This window comes from Camelina sativa, chromosome 16 (assembly GCF_030686135.1).
Source record: "Camelina sativa cultivar CO46 ecotype springtype chromosome 16, ASM3068613v1".
Taxonomy (NCBI): Eukaryota; Viridiplantae; Streptophyta; class Magnoliopsida; order Brassicales; family Brassicaceae; genus Camelina; species Camelina sativa.
The window spans coordinates 27,828,475-27,843,490 of record NC_141895.1 but is presented as its reverse complement, the minus strand read 5'-3'; the positions used below and the strand labels follow the sequence as shown (position 1 = coordinate 27,843,490).

The window sequence follows — 15,016 nt, the reverse complement described above, 5'->3', positions numbered from 1 at the left end:
TTCATAAATCTATAACAAGATTTATATTATAGGAAATCATATATCTATCCATAGTTTACAATTTGATCTCCCATGCATTTACATACGTATTACTATTACGATTGTTTGATGGAAAATGCAGCTGCTGAATATCATATGTGTACACATTATCTAGGGGAAGGATATAGTAGTATTTTGCTATATTTAGAACCTTAAAAACGTTTGTGAATTGACGTAAATATGTATTAATATTTCAACCTCAAACTAATACGAGAAAAAAAAATAACAAAAAACAAATACAAGAATATTATCTTACGAAATGTTAAGAAATAATTTTTCAATCATTTAGTTTTTAACTCTTTGTTTAAATCCCATACTAGTTTCTAACGTTGTTCAGATAACTATTATGGTTAGTAGGGAATAACTCATTAGTATAAATAAATAGACTTGGATTAGTAAAGTAGAATCGTATTACTAAATTTTCAACAGAGCTGCACTGAAATTGATGCAATAAAAAAGTAAGTGGGAGCATAATTCAAGGTACGATACATCATTTTCTTCCCAACATTTGACTGCAATTTTGAGGGCATAGAAGCTTCAATTCTTGTTTTGTTTTGTCCTTGGGATACATAAACCAGATCTTCTATTATATTGTTATATCATGTACTGTATTTTATATTGTATTCGAAATTCAGTATCTCTCATTCATTAATCGATTCCTACTTGTGTCAAAGCAAAAATCAGTCAGTCTTACTAAATCACAGCTGTAATCCATAGTGATTAATATAGTTAATCCTCATAATCATACTCACGCTACCGTACAAATTAATAATAATGTAGCTATCTATCTAATACATATACACATTCCGTAGATGTATATATATTTTGAGGAAAAACCAAAACAAACAGCCGAAATTAGGAAATTTGAAACATATATAATAGTGTCGAAGAATAAGATCGTTATTGGCAAATCATCATGTATATTTTTTCTTCATTCGCTTCAGACCTCCGAAACTCTAGGCACAACACTAGACATGGTGAATCTTCCAAATTATTTGCCCATACCATCTAGAGAGATTACATACTCTAGAAATGATATCATCTTTAGCTGTTGTATACCAATATATATGTGACAGGAAAAGAATATATACTGGAAACTGCCTATACGTATTAAAATAATAATACTCATATATTTCTGTGACCAGCTTTGGTTTATTAAATTCAATACAAAATAGTAGTGGCACTGATCCATAGAAGCCAAAGTTTCTCTATCTTTCTCTCTCCTCACTTTCAGCTATCTCAAAGAAGAAGACAGAGAGAGAGATAGAAACCCTAAACGTCGTGCCCTTGAAGCTAAGATATCTTCAGTTTTGTAGAAATTCATTTTGCTTGCTTCATAGCTCTCTCTCTTTCATTGTCTTCTACCTCTTGCCTCTAACAGAAGCAATACTTTCCGGCCTCCAAGGTTCGTTTCTTTCCTCATCCAGCATATATCTTTCATTGTCGTCATCATCATCTGCATCTACATATATATACACACACACTCCCTCACATACCCTCATATATTATGTGTACTTTTCACTTTAAACATCTCTCTATTTTCATTTCTTCTCTTACCTAAGCAAGACTAACTATATCATCAAACCTCTCTTGATTAAGAAGCAGACAAAGATCGTTCAGTTTTTTTAACACCGATTCATGTTTTTCTTGGGCATTAAAGTTTTACTTATGTGGGTATATGTAAGAAAAGATCCATCTTGTGAATTAAAGTTCTTCATCATGACTATATATAGATGCATGCATGTTGAAACTAGGGTTTTGATTTTTAGATCTAAATATGACTCAAACCCCAATCAATACCTTGAGATTTGTTGGATACTTGCATGATCAAACTCTTTCATTGCTCAATTTGTTAAAACCTTGGATTAATGTAACTTGTGTGTTCTTTTTGTTTGGGGTTAATATTTGATTAGGGCAAAGGTCAAAGAGAAATCATCTTTAATCTGCTTACAGAAGAGTACGGATAATGGAGATAGGGTCGTCGTCCACGGTGGCTGGAGGAGGACAGCTTTCAGTGCCTCCGGGGTTCCGGTTTCATCCAACGGAGGAGGAGCTTCTTTACTATTACCTTAAGAAGAAGGTCTCTTATGAACCAATTGATTTGGATGTTATTAGAGAAGTCGATCTCAATAAGCTGGAACCTTGGGAGCTTAAAGGTAAATTATATATAATCCTCAGCTGATAGTTAACTCTTGTTTTACTATAATCATCACCACCTAATCCACACATTTAATGAATGACTATTATATATTGATCAGTAAATTATACTATAGACTATCAGTCTATCACAATCAATATCATAAATTTCAAATTAATTCTAGATATAGCCAGCGAGAGAGATAAGAGAGATAACATTTGGGGAAGTATGTGGTTGGCCCTGCACAAGACTACAAGTTAGATGTCAAAGGACAAATACATAGATTGTGGTAATATTGTCTAGGAATTTGTCTGTGTCTCCATGGAAACATGCAACTACTTATAATGTCTTTGTAAGTTTAATTCGTTCTTCTCATCATCCTTATAAATTATTTTCCAGTTTTTATGGAATCATGAAACCTTATATACGTGTGTGTGCATACACCAAGAAAGAGACAAAGTTGTCTATTCACTCTTGTCTTTTAGATTAGTAACAGAAGACCAAAGTGTAATGTCTTGTAGTATAAAACTACGAATATTGACATAATAATATTTTTTATTACCCTCAAAATAAGCCAATGGTATTTCACACTGCAGACATATAACAGCCCATCGCCGTAAGCCATACATAAATATAGTTATTTGAAAATGACTGAAATTTTGATTTAGGACTATAATTAAAACAAATTGTTTTTTCCATTATAACTATAACTAATTTTCTTGTTGTATATGTGCAGAGAAATGCAGAATCGGGTCGGGTCCTCAAAACGAGTGGTATTTCTTTAGCCACAAGGACAAGAAATATCCGACTGGGACCCGAACGAACCGGGCGACTGCAGCCGGGTTCTGGAAAGCTACGGGTAGAGACAAATCCATACATCTCAACAGCTCCAAGAAGATTGGACTTCGTAAGACTCTTGTCTTCTACACTGGTCGTGCTCCTCATGGCCAAAAAACCGAATGGATCATGCACGAGTATCGCCTAGATGATAATGAAAACGAAATCCAGGTACCACAATTTAAAGAAACTCTCTAATCCCATCAAAATCTGATTTAGAGATCATATTGCGTAGTGTGGATTTATCCTTGTATGTGTAATTTGCAGGAAGATGGGTGGGTTGTATGCAGAGTGTTCAAGAAGAAGAATCATTTCAGAGGATTTCACCATGAACAAGATCAAGATCATCATCATCATCACCATCACCAATACATAAGCACAACCAATGATCATGATCACCATCATCACATTGACTCCAATTCAAACAATCATTCTTCTTTGATCCCACATCCTCTGGATCATCATCATCATCACATCGGACGACAAATCCACATGCCATTACATGAGTTTGCAAACACTCTGAGCCATGGCTCAATGCATCTCCCTCAGCTCTTTAGCCCTGACTCAGCTGTAGCAGCTGCAGCGGCAGCAGCAGCAACTCAACCGTTTGTGTCGTCAATCAATACAACGGACATTGAATGTTCACAGAATCTACTGAGGCTGACTTCTAACAACAACTATGGTGGAGACTGGTCGTTTCTGGACAAGCTTCTCACTACAACCAACATGAATCAGCAACAGCAGCAGCAGCAAGTGCAGAACCATCAAGCAAAATGTTTTGGTGACTTGAGTAACAACGATAATAACGACCAGGCTGTTGTTACTCATGACCATTTGGGTAACAGCAATGGTGGTTCGTCTTCATCTCCGGTTAATCAAAGGTTTCCGTTTCACTACTTGGGAAACGATGCTAATCTTCTCAAGTTCCCAAAGTAGATCAATCGGATTTGATGGATCTCATGTTTTTCGATTTTATTCTCTTCTTTAAGCTGTGGAACTTTTGACACAGCAACCAACTCAGTGTTCGAAGAATCTGTTTGTTTTTTTTTTTATCTATGATTCTGTCTTCCATTTATGATATTTTTTTCTGGCTCTCCGGGGACTAATACCTCGTCAAGCTTCAATTTTGTGCCCACCATCTTTGCACTACATAATTCATATTCAGCAAAATCCCACAAACTGCTGCTCAATTCGGATAAACGGATATGAAACAAACAGAATTAATTGAACTAATTCATGTTCAGGTAAATATGTTCCTATCATTCATAAAGGGAAAAACCAGATTGAGCATCCTACCGCAAATCCGAGTCCTTGAGCATTCATCACCTATCTAGAACTCTGGTTTTTCTTGTATCTCCGGACATGCCGAGTGACAAACGCCTTCAGGAAGTCTATATCACGATTGCGCAACTCAAGCGCTTCCTCTTCAGAGAGAGGGCCATAATTCTCTATTGATGTCCCATATAAATCCAATCTTCTGATATCCCCTGCAACATGTGGGCGCTCAGTGACATTGGTGCAGCCACGGAGATAAAGCAACTTCAGGTTTTTCAAGTTGCTCAACGTGTGAGGGAGATTTTTTAGCCTCTGGCACTCTGACAAGCAAAGGTACATGAGATTCAGCTTATCACCTATCGTTGAGGGCACTTCTTCTATCGATGTTCCTTTCAATCCCAGTTTTTCTATTCCATTTCCAAGCACCGGGAAAACTGTGACGTTGGGACAGCAACCAAGCCAGAGAGTTCTTAGTGACTCCAAACTCCCAATGGTGTCTGGGAGATTCTTCAGTCTCTTGCATTTGGACAGCCGCAGAAGTCTGAGCCTTGAGAGACGGTCGATCCATGTTGGCACTACTTCAATTGATGTCCCCATCAGTCCCAAGTTCTCAATATTATCGGAAACAAATGGAAAATCTTCAATACTTGTGCATCCGTCTAGAGAAAGACTCTGGAGGGACTTCAAGTAGATGTTACACGGAAGATTCTTCAGTTTTGTGCAATTTGCCATCCACAACTTAACTAGCTTATCGAGATGCCAAAGAGAAGAACGGAGCTCGACCAAACTCTCACAGTTACTAAGACATAAACTCTCAAGACTCTTTGCTTTAGAAAGGTCTGGAATGTTAATCAGGTGCTTGCATCTACTAAGGTTCATGTGCCTTAGACTTCGAAGGTCCTGCCATACAAAAATGCAAGATATTGGTTACTAGTGTATGATCAGATCATATCCTATGAACAAAAATAACAACCCACCAAAGCATTCAAAACAAAGAGAGCCTCTCAAAGCTGGTTTGTGTTAAAGATAACACCAGAACAATTATACTTAAAAAAAAAAACATCAATAACAATGAAAGACCTACTAACTACTGTATTACAAAAATTAGCCAAACGCATAGAAGTAGTACCTGAGTTCCGCTCCATAATGTTTCAACTGAACTATAAGGGAGGTTTAGTTCAACTAGATGTTCAGTCTGGAAGAGATAAGGCAACGATTTTAGAGTGTAAGCCTCCCATCGAAGATATCTCAGTGGAGGGAGGTAGTCAAGGTCGTTAACCATGTGCACTTTACTCCCTCCAACAGTGTTATTATTACGTATTTTAAGAAATTTGAGATTGAACATCCTCTTAAACGCTGCAGGGTTAATGTTAAGCTCTGTTTCTTCAGCCATGTTGAGCAATATAATTTCAACCTCAATGTCTTCAGTTCCCTGTCGAGATAATGTAATAGAAAGTGATCAGTAAAAGCTTCACTGAGAGACCAAAAAATAAATGTAAAATGATTTCCAACGTTTCATGTGTAGAATTAACTTGAAACCTTCTTGTCGTACCATATTTTCAGTGAACAAGCTTTTGACATCCAAAAACTTCCACAGCATTTTACGCTTCCATGGTTTTTCTTTTTTTCCTTCACAAATTATATCCTTAGCCATGTCTTGAAGTAAATCATGAACCCACAGCCTCGTATCTTTTGTCATACTAATCAGAGATTTCTCCATCAGCGTCACAAGGTTTGGTCTAGAAGAAATGACAAAGGGGTCTAGTATCATTGTCGCTTGATCCCTATATTCCCCATTGAAACAACCAGCAACATAAAGAAAAACAATCTTTTCATGCTCATCCAGTGCATCATAACTTACTTTCAACGCCAGTGAGATAGATTTATCAAGACTATTTTTCAGTATAAACAGCTTATCTTCCCAAAATGCTTTTTCCCGGCGATATAGGGATGCACCAATAACTCGAAGCGCTAGCGGAAGACCACCCAGTTGCTCAACAATATCTAGAGAAAGTTCTCTAAATACTTCTGGTGGACGATTTATTTTGAAGGCATGCTCACTGAAAAGCTGAAGTGCTTGAGTAGTCCTCAGAGGCTTCACTTCATAAATGTGTGGCACATCATGCTCATCCAACACACGCTTGTCTCGTGTAGTTATTATGACCCTGCTTCCTGGTCCAAACCAGTCGCAGCTTCCAGCCAATGCGCGCAGTTGTTGAATGTCATCAACATCATCGAGGACGAGAAGAACCTTCTTGCCACGAAGTCTTCGCTTCATTGCATCAGGGCTGATACATCGTGCATTCAGGGGACTCTTCGGGAAGATTCCAGACATAATTTCCTTTCGCAAATGTGATTCACCATATAGTTTGAAATCTCCTTTCACGTTTTCTAGCAAGCAACGAGCATCAAAATGACTAGAAAATTCTTCAAAGATATACTTTGCAATGGTGGTTTTCCCTCTTCCACCCATACCCCAGACTCCTACCATTCGGACATCTCCGGAGTCCATTGACAAGAAAGATTCCATGACTTTCTTGTGATAACTCATCCCCACCAACCCATTTGTGCCGCCAGATAACTGTGAGGATAATCTGTCAGAAAGATCTTGAACTACTACCCGTATAAGCTCTGAGTCCTCTTTCCTGCGTCAATACCAACAGATAAGACCACATCAGTCATAACTCTATCAAGATAGGAACTATAGATCAAACAGCTATCTTTAACACTTGTTATATACTCAGAAGATTGATCAGCATAATAATGAAAGAAAGATTGATATTAAAAGAAAGACCACAAAGTAACCTGCTTTTGGAATCCCAGCCAGAAATATTTCCAACTTCAGACAAAGCCCTTCTCCATCTACGCACCGTATCCAGATCATACCTCAGCTCATGATTCTTAAGAGCTTCGTAGAAGCACCCGCTTCGTCTCTTCAAGTCTGACGGATCAATTTCATAGAATATAGGTATCAATTGAAGGCCTTTCTTCTCAACGAGGTCGACCATAACCGAAAGCTCTTCCAAGCACCAGCGAGAGGTAGCGTAGCCCTTGGATATGACGACGATGGCGTGTTTTGACTGAATCATCGCTTCGTCGAGTCCCTTCCAGATGTAATCGCCTTTCTGAAGTTCTCTGTCGTCGTGAAAGGGTTCGATTCCTTCACTTTTGAGAGCCTCGTAGAGATGGCTGACGAAATATTTACGAACATCAGTACCTCTGAAACTGAGGAAGACGTCGTTCTTCCACCGAGACCGAGACGGCGAATCCTCCGCCAAAGCAGCTGAAGCAGAAACAGGAATACTACGCCGAGTTAACCACCTAGGCGCAGTCTCTGATTTCTTCATAAACACGAGGAGACGGCAGCATAGTCCCACGAAGACGGCGAGGAAGACAAATACAATAGCCAAGTAGAAAAAGATAACAGCCATGGAAGCAAAAAAGTGGTATTACTAGCGGCGAGAGTGGCAAAATCAAGTAAGCTTAACCGTGATTCTGGAATCGAACAAGCCATTTGTCAGAGAGAGGAAAGAGAAGCAATCGATCGATGAAGCTTCAATGCAAAGTCGACTCGACGCGTTTCAATCGTACACACTCGTAATCGTAGCAATTTCTCCGTTTTTCTTCTTGCAATTTCTGGGTTTTTAGAGGTCAAACGTAACGTTGAAAATATTGACCCAAAAAAATAAAATAAAAATACAACGTAGAAAATACACCTTTGAGATACCGTCGTCGTCGTGAGCCCAATGGGCTTTTTAACTTTAGAACAAACTAAAGAAAGCTATACCATCTTTTCTTCTTCGCTTTTACAGGGTTTTCTTTTGGGTTACTCGTGAAGTAACAGCTCTTTTCTTCTATAGACAGACAGAGTCACAGAGCTTCGGTTTCCTAAAAACTGTTTTGACTTTACTCACTTTGTTAGTCAATGCAAAGTTTACTCTTCTGCCATCAATGCCGTCTTAGCTCAGTGGTAGAGCGCGTGGCTTTTAACCACGTGGCCGTGGGTTCGATCCCCACAGACGGCGGTTTCTTTTAGTTTGCTCTTTCTACTTATTTTTTTCTTTCTCGTCAGCTATTTCTGTTCTAGGAATTACTACTAGTTCACGATCTTTTTACTGGTGAGCGATTCAAGTTTTCGAATCTTTGAAATGATGAAACCCAAAGAGAGTCTCTATATGATGTCCGCTCCAATCATCTTTTTCCATGACCTTAAATCACATTTTGGCAGTCCACATATAATCCTTAAAGCGCTGCCACTAGCTTCCATAAGCATTTGAAGTGTAAACTGATATGCTTCTTCTTAACGTCCAGCTCGGCTTAGCGCATCTACGACGCCCGAGTAATGCTCTGTATTTAGTTTTGACTAAATCCTTTCTTTTGAGTCAAAGATCAGCGTGCTTCATGTACTATCTGTGAGTGGCTACAACCAGAATGAACAACCTCAACCATGGATCTCGTCCCTCTAAGATACCTCCAGGTTAGTACATGCATGCAATATATATACTCATGATCGTAATGTATTTTGCTCTGACTCCGGAATTCTGCATTCCAATCATCATCATCTCCAGAGAAATGTTCTTCCTTTCCGTTTTGTGAGTACCCTACAGTGACTTTATATCAAAAAGAAATGTACAATCCAACACCTTGGTTTCTCATTTTCCTGAACAGAGCAAGATCATTTTCGCAATTTTCCTTCCTGAAGAATTCATTAATTCAGAACGTTCCACAGTACAGCGTCCGGCTCAGACATCCTTTCGAATACTAGTTGTGCTTGCTAAAGACATGAGCAACTAGCGTACCGTACATGTTCACCAATGCACTAGACACAAACATGTTTCTTTTCATTGCTTTTCCTATCACAGAATCATGAATCTCTGTCCTTGATTAGTAATCCCTCAGCTTGACACAAGCCGATAGGATCAAAGACGAGGTTACTGAATTAGATATTTTCCCCACTGAATACCATAATAAGATTAGGATACTATTATTCAGAAAGGGAAAAGCCTGAACTGAAATCAAACTGAAATCCAGATTGAGCATCCCACCGCAAATCCGAGTCCTTGAGCAGTCATCAACTATCTTGAGTTCCGATTCTTCTTGTATTTTCGAACATACCGAGTGAGAACTGCCTTGACAAAGTCCATATCACGATTGCGCAACTTAAGTTCTTCCTTCCTCTTCAGAGAGAAATCCATATGTCTCTATTGAGGTCCCATATAAATCTAATCTTCTCATTTCCCCTGCAACATGTGGGTTTTCAGTAATATTGGTGCATCCACGGAGATAAAGCAACTTCAGGTTTTTTAGATTGCTCAACGTGTGAGGGAGATTCTGGAGCCTCTGGCACTCAGACATGTCAAGAGATATCAGATTCAGCTTATCACCTATCGAAGACGGCACTTCTTCTATCGCTGTACCATTCAAGGACAGCGTTTCTATTCCATTTCCAAGCACTGGAAATACTGTGACATTGGGACAGTACGCAAGCCCCAGATGTTTGAGAGACTCCAAACTCCCAATGGTGTCTGGGAGATTCTTCAGTCTCTTGCATTGTGACAACCGCATTTCTCTGAGCCTTGAGAGACGCTTGATCGATGTTGGCACTACTTCAATTGATGTCCAGCTCAATCCCAACTCTTCAATATTGTCGGAAACAAATGGAAACTCTTTTATAATTGTGCATTCATCTAAAGAAAGAATTTTGAGGGACGTCAAGTAGATATTACACGATAGATTCTTGAGTTTCGTGCAACTTCGCATGGATAGCTTAACTAACTTATCAAGATGACCAATAGAAGAAGGGAGCTCAACCAAGCTTTCGCATTCACAAAGGCATAAACTCTCAAGACTCCTTGCCTTAGAAAGGTCTGGAATTTCAATCAGGTTCTTGCATCTGTTAAGGTTCATGTGTTTTAGACTTCGAAGGTCCTGTCATACAAAAGAAGCAAGAAACATGTCAGATCATTTCCCTTGGCAGAAAAACGAAGACCCCCAGAAGCATTAAAATAAAAGAGAAACATTTCAACGCCAGTCCGCGTCACAATGAATTTTCTTGAAAACAAAAATCTTCATCAACAATAATTAAAGATTTGCTAACTTGTGTATTTCTTATCATTTAGGGAATCACAGAAAAGTAGTACCTTTATTCCGCTCCATAGTGTTTCAATTGAACTATCAGGGAGATTAAGTTCAACTAGATAGTCAGTCTGGAAGCGAGAAGGCAACGTTTTCAAAATGTAAGCCTCCCAGTGAAGATATCTCAGTGGAGGGAGGTAGTCAAGATCGTTAACCATGCTCATTTTGCTCCCCCCAACAGTAAAGTTGTTATAAATTTTAAGAAATTTGAGATTGAACATCCTCTTAAACGTTGCATGGTTGATGCAAAGCTCTGTTCCTTCAGCCATATTGAGCAATATACTTTCAACCTGTATGTCTTTAGTTCCCTGCCGTGACAATGTAAAAGGAAAAGCAAAACAGCAATCAACACAAGCTTAATCGAGAAACTAAATAGCCACAGATCAGCTCTAAACGAAGAAATATGGAATCAGAGAAATAAATGTTCATGCCTAGAGCCAGCTTTAAACTTTCTTGTCTTACCATATGTTCAGTGAACAAGCCTTTGACATCGATAAAATTCCATAGCATTTTACGCTTCCATAGTTTTTCCTTTTTTCCTTCACAAATAATATCCTTGGCCATGTCTTGAAGTAGATCATGAACCCATAGCCTCGTACTTTTAGACGAACCAATCAGAGACTTCTCCATCAAAGTTACTAGCCTTGGTTCAGATTTAAAGACAAAGGAGTCTAGTACCTTTTTCGCTCGATCCATATACTCCCCATTAAAACAACCAGCAACATAAAGAAAAACAATCTTTTCCTGCTCATCCAGTGCATCATAACTTACTTTTAACGCCAGTGAGATAGATTTATCGAGACTATTTTTCAGTATAAACAGCTTATCTTCCCAGAGTTCTATTTTCCGTTGATATAGAGATGCACCAATGACTCGAATAGCTAATGGAAGACCACCAAGTTGCTCTACAATATCTAAAGAGAGTTCTCTAAACTCTGCTTGTGGACGATTCATTTTGAAAGCATGTTTGCTGAAAAGCTGAAGTGCATGGGTAGGCCTCAAAGGCTTCACTTCATAAATGTGTTCCACACCATGCTCATCTAACACACGCTTGTCCCGTGTAGTTATAATGATCCTGCTTCCTGGACCAAACCAATTCCCAGCCAAATCTTGCAGTTGTTGAACGTGATCAACATCATCAAGGACGAGAAGAACCTTCTTGCCACGAAGTCTTCGCTTCATTGCAACAGAAGTGAAACACTGCGCACTCAAGGGACTTTTTGGGAAGATTTCAGACAAGAGTTTCTTTCGCAAGTGTGATTGACCATATTGTTTGAAATCTCCTTTCACGTTTTCTAGAAGGCAACGAGCATCAAACTGACTCGAGAGGCCTTCAAAGACATATTTCACGATGGTTGTTTTCCCAACGCCACCCATGCCCCAGACTCCTATCATTCGGACATCTCCGGAGTCCATTATTGATAGGAAAGATTCTATGTTGTTCTGGTGAGAGCTCATGCCGATCAATCCAGTTGTGCCGTCTGATAAATGTGAGTATAATCTGTCAGAAAGATCTTGAACAATTTCATGTACAAGCTCTGAGTCCTCCTTCCTGTATGAAGCCAAGCCCAACAAATCCAAATTAGAGCCAAAGCTCTTCTCCATACATCATCAAGAGACAGTTTTAAATCCAAATTAAAGCAGATTGATTGATTACCAAACTAAGTATTTGATGAACAACAATGAACCTGCTTTTGGAATCCCAGCCAGACATTTTTCCAACTAGAGCCAAAGCTCTTCTCCATACATCCACAGTCTCGAGATCATACCTCTGCTCATGCTTCTCAAAAGCTTTGTGGAAGCTTCGAACTTTCAAGTCCGACGGATCAATGTCGTAGAATATAGGGATCAATTCAAGGCGTGTATTGTCGGCTAAGTCGAGCATAGCGGAAAGCTCTTGCAAGCACCAGTGCGAGGTAGCGTAGTCCTGGGAAATTACAAGGATGGCGAATCGTGACTGGAACAATGGCTTTCTCAAGCCCATCCCAGATGAAATTGCCTTTTTTGAAGTTCTCTGTCGTCGAGGAAGGTTTTGATTCCTTCGTAATTGAGAGCCTCGTAGAGATGGCTGACGAAACTTCTCCAAACATCTGTTCCTCTGAAACTAAGGAAGACGTCGTACTCCCACAGAGACGGAGACGGCGAATCAGAAGAAACAGGGATACGAGGCTGAGTTAATAATAATCTAGGCTTCTCCGATCTCCTCAAAAACTGAAGGAGACGGCATAGTCCTCCCAAGAAGACGAATATAGCCAAGTAGAGTATGATAATAATCGCCATGGAAGGTAGATAATGGCGGAACAAACACTTAATTGAATTATGGAAACCATTGCCTCAGCCTTTCTGGATCGGATCACATAAACGTACTAGAGGACATACACTGATTACGTCATCGTCGGATTGTGAATGATTTAGGGGAGGTATTGGTTTAGGATTTAGAAAAAATTTTAATGACTTTAAAAATTAGGTAAAATATATTGTTATTCAATCAAGACTTTCAAAAACTCTTTAAAAATTTGGTGTTATTGGTTGTGGATTTGTAAAAAGTTATCTAAAATCTTGATAAATCTAGTGTTATTGGATTAAGAGTTTTATAAAGTCATTAAAAGTTTTATGTTATTCAAGTAAAACAAAATAATCTTGGATTGTTAATGAATTCAAATTTTATGCTATTGGTTTAGGATTTTATATCATTTCCTTCATAACAAAAGTCATGAAAACTCTTTCATCAAATAGAAAGATTTTACAAGATTAGAAAAAACAAATCATCAAGATTTTAAAAAACTTCCTAAACAATCTCTTAGAATCCTTCATTTTTAACTTTTAATTTTCTATGATTCTAACAATCAGCAAGAACATAAAGTCATTAAAATTCTTTCTAAATCTTAAATCAATACCTCCCCTTAATTTTTTTTTTATCTTAGAGAGTAAGAGACGACGCCATTCTGAGCCCATTGGGCTTATTTACTAGAGAAATTTATAAAACGAAAGAACCCTAAAAAACGACGCCGTTCTAATAATGGCGAGAAAGGCCATCTCACTCTTGAGATCTCTCTCCTCTTCTTCCCCTCGTATCTCTTCACAGATTATAGAGAAGATGTCGTCTTAACTCTTTCCTCAGGTCAGGTACATCTTACTAGTAACTCCCTTTTCTTTTTTTTTTTTGGTCTAGAGCAATAGAGCTTTTGGTTTCTTGGTTCTTTCTTATTTCCTAAAACTATTTCATTGCCATCAAATGCCGTCTTAGCTCAGTGGTAGAGCGCGTGGCTTTTAACCACGTGGCCGTGGGTTCGATCCCCACAGACGGCGATTAATTTTGTTTTCGTCTGTTTTTTTTTGCTTTTTCTACTTCTAATAAAGTTTGTGTTCTAATTAATCCTAAGAAATCATTTGCACGACGATGACTGTATATGCAATCCAACACCTTGGTTTCTCAGTTTATTGAACAGAGCAAACTTTTTTGTTAGCGAAGTATGCATTAAATCGGAAGGTTCCACAATATACGGTGTATGGCTCAGACATGCTTTCGGATTCCAGATGATGAGCTTCTTAAGGGAAGAGCAACTCAAGTAACGTTCATGTTCACAACTTCAGTACTTCACAAGTGCATTTCTCTGGACCCCATTTGTTACTACCCTCTCATGGATCGAAGATAAGTTCATTAATTTATGTATTACTCTATTAAAAACCATCTCACGGAATGCGACTCAAGCCTGCTTATCCGGTTATCCGATGACCAATGTAACAAGAGGACATTGAAGTCTATGAAACGACATCATCTTTATATTCTATCCCATTAAACACTATAATGTCGCGTTCTAAGTACAATCACACTTGGAGAACATAACAATTTATGAATCAACCAAACAAGTATATATTTGAAACATATCGATCCATGACGAACCACATCTTCGTAAACCTCCATGGCTTTTGATAATGATATGTTTCCCAATAAACAAAGCACACGCTTTTGCTACTGATATTGCCGATTTTAATTAGGTGGGAGTCATGATCAGGAGATTAAAAGAGTCCCAATTTCGTCTCCTCTCGACCGTTGCAAAACGTGAACGACGCTTTATTCCAAAGCAATGACATCGTTTTGTTTTCAATTGATATGGCAGAGGAGAAAAAGAGATTTTTTTTTTTTGTTTTTTGTTTTTTTGGGGAAAATTTGTGTATATAATTTCCCTGACGGTGTGCGTTGACAAAACAAACGAATAATAATTTCTTGACGGTGTGCATGTACATTTTTATAGTCTATACCGTATTTTGCTGGTCGTCCAAAACCGTTCACTTGGAAAGAAAGCAAAATCAAATTATTCCCTGAGCCCCTGCCGACCAAGTTTACTTTTATTAAACAAATTATAGATATAACAATGCAAATTATTATCATGCCACCGCTTGAATAGTATATTCTGATTTATTACTCTTACAAACAATCCATAAAATTCATGAGGTTTTAATAAATATTCAAAAAAAATTTAAAGTTACGATATTTGTTACAATATATCAGTTACAATATATCAGTTAAGGTGCAAGATATCATATAGTACATGCTTTTAAAAAGGAAACATTCGTATAGTCAAACGTTTT

At 38.3% G+C, this 15,016-nt stretch overlaps 2 protein-coding genes, 2 non-coding genes and 1 pseudogene across 6 annotated transcripts; 3 read left to right on the top strand and 2 right to left on the bottom strand.

Moving 5' to 3' along the window:
• The first annotated feature begins 1,224 nt into the window (after positions 1–1,224).
• LOC104752398 (protein SOMBRERO-like) lies at positions 1,225–4,146 on the top strand. Of its 2 annotated transcripts, none has more exons than XM_010474520.3 (4): positions 1,225–1,444; positions 1,953–2,195; positions 2,913–3,184; positions 3,281–4,146. In XM_010474520.3, exons 2-4 carry the CDS (start codon positions 2,006–2,008, stop codon positions 3,947–3,949), a joined length of 1,131 nt encoding a protein of 376 aa, XP_010472822.1. In that variant the 5' UTR covers positions 1,225–1,444; positions 1,953–2,005; the 3' UTR covers positions 3,950–4,146. The 2 variants fall into 2 exon arrangements, with proteins under 2 accessions (XP_010472822.1, XP_010472823.1); XM_010474521.3 differs by lacking the exon at positions 1,225–1,444 and adding an exon at positions 1,587–1,719.
• A 7-nt stretch (positions 4,147–4,153) lies between these two features.
• LOC104754037 (disease resistance protein Roq1-like) lies at positions 4,154–9,126 on the bottom strand. The gene is made up of 4 exons (XM_087490865.1): positions 7,094–9,126; positions 5,841–6,933; positions 5,418–5,720; positions 4,154–5,188 (listed from the first exon to the last, which is right to left on the bottom strand). Exons 1-4 carry the CDS (start codon positions 7,717–7,719, stop codon positions 4,340–4,342), a joined length of 2,871 nt encoding a protein of 956 aa, XP_087346991.1. The 5' UTR covers positions 7,720–9,126; the 3' UTR covers positions 4,154–4,339.
• Positions 8,242–8,313, top strand: TRNAK-UUU (transfer RNA lysine (anticodon UUU)). Its single transcript has one exon. It is a non-coding gene; the product is annotated as a tRNA-Lys (tRNA).
• On the bottom strand, positions 9,109–12,835 carry LOC104752396 (putative disease resistance protein At4g11170; annotated as a pseudogene). The gene is made up of 4 exons (XR_015584150.1): positions 12,112–12,835; positions 10,886–11,975; positions 10,429–10,731; positions 9,109–10,216 (listed from the first exon to the last, which is right to left on the bottom strand). The product of XR_015584150.1 is annotated as a putative disease resistance protein At4g11170 (transcript).
• An 825-nt stretch (positions 12,836–13,660) lies between these two features.
• Positions 13,661–13,732, top strand: TRNAK-UUU (transfer RNA lysine (anticodon UUU)). Its single transcript has one exon. It is a non-coding gene; the product is annotated as a tRNA-Lys (tRNA).
• Positions 13,733–15,016: the final 1,284 nt, after the last annotated feature.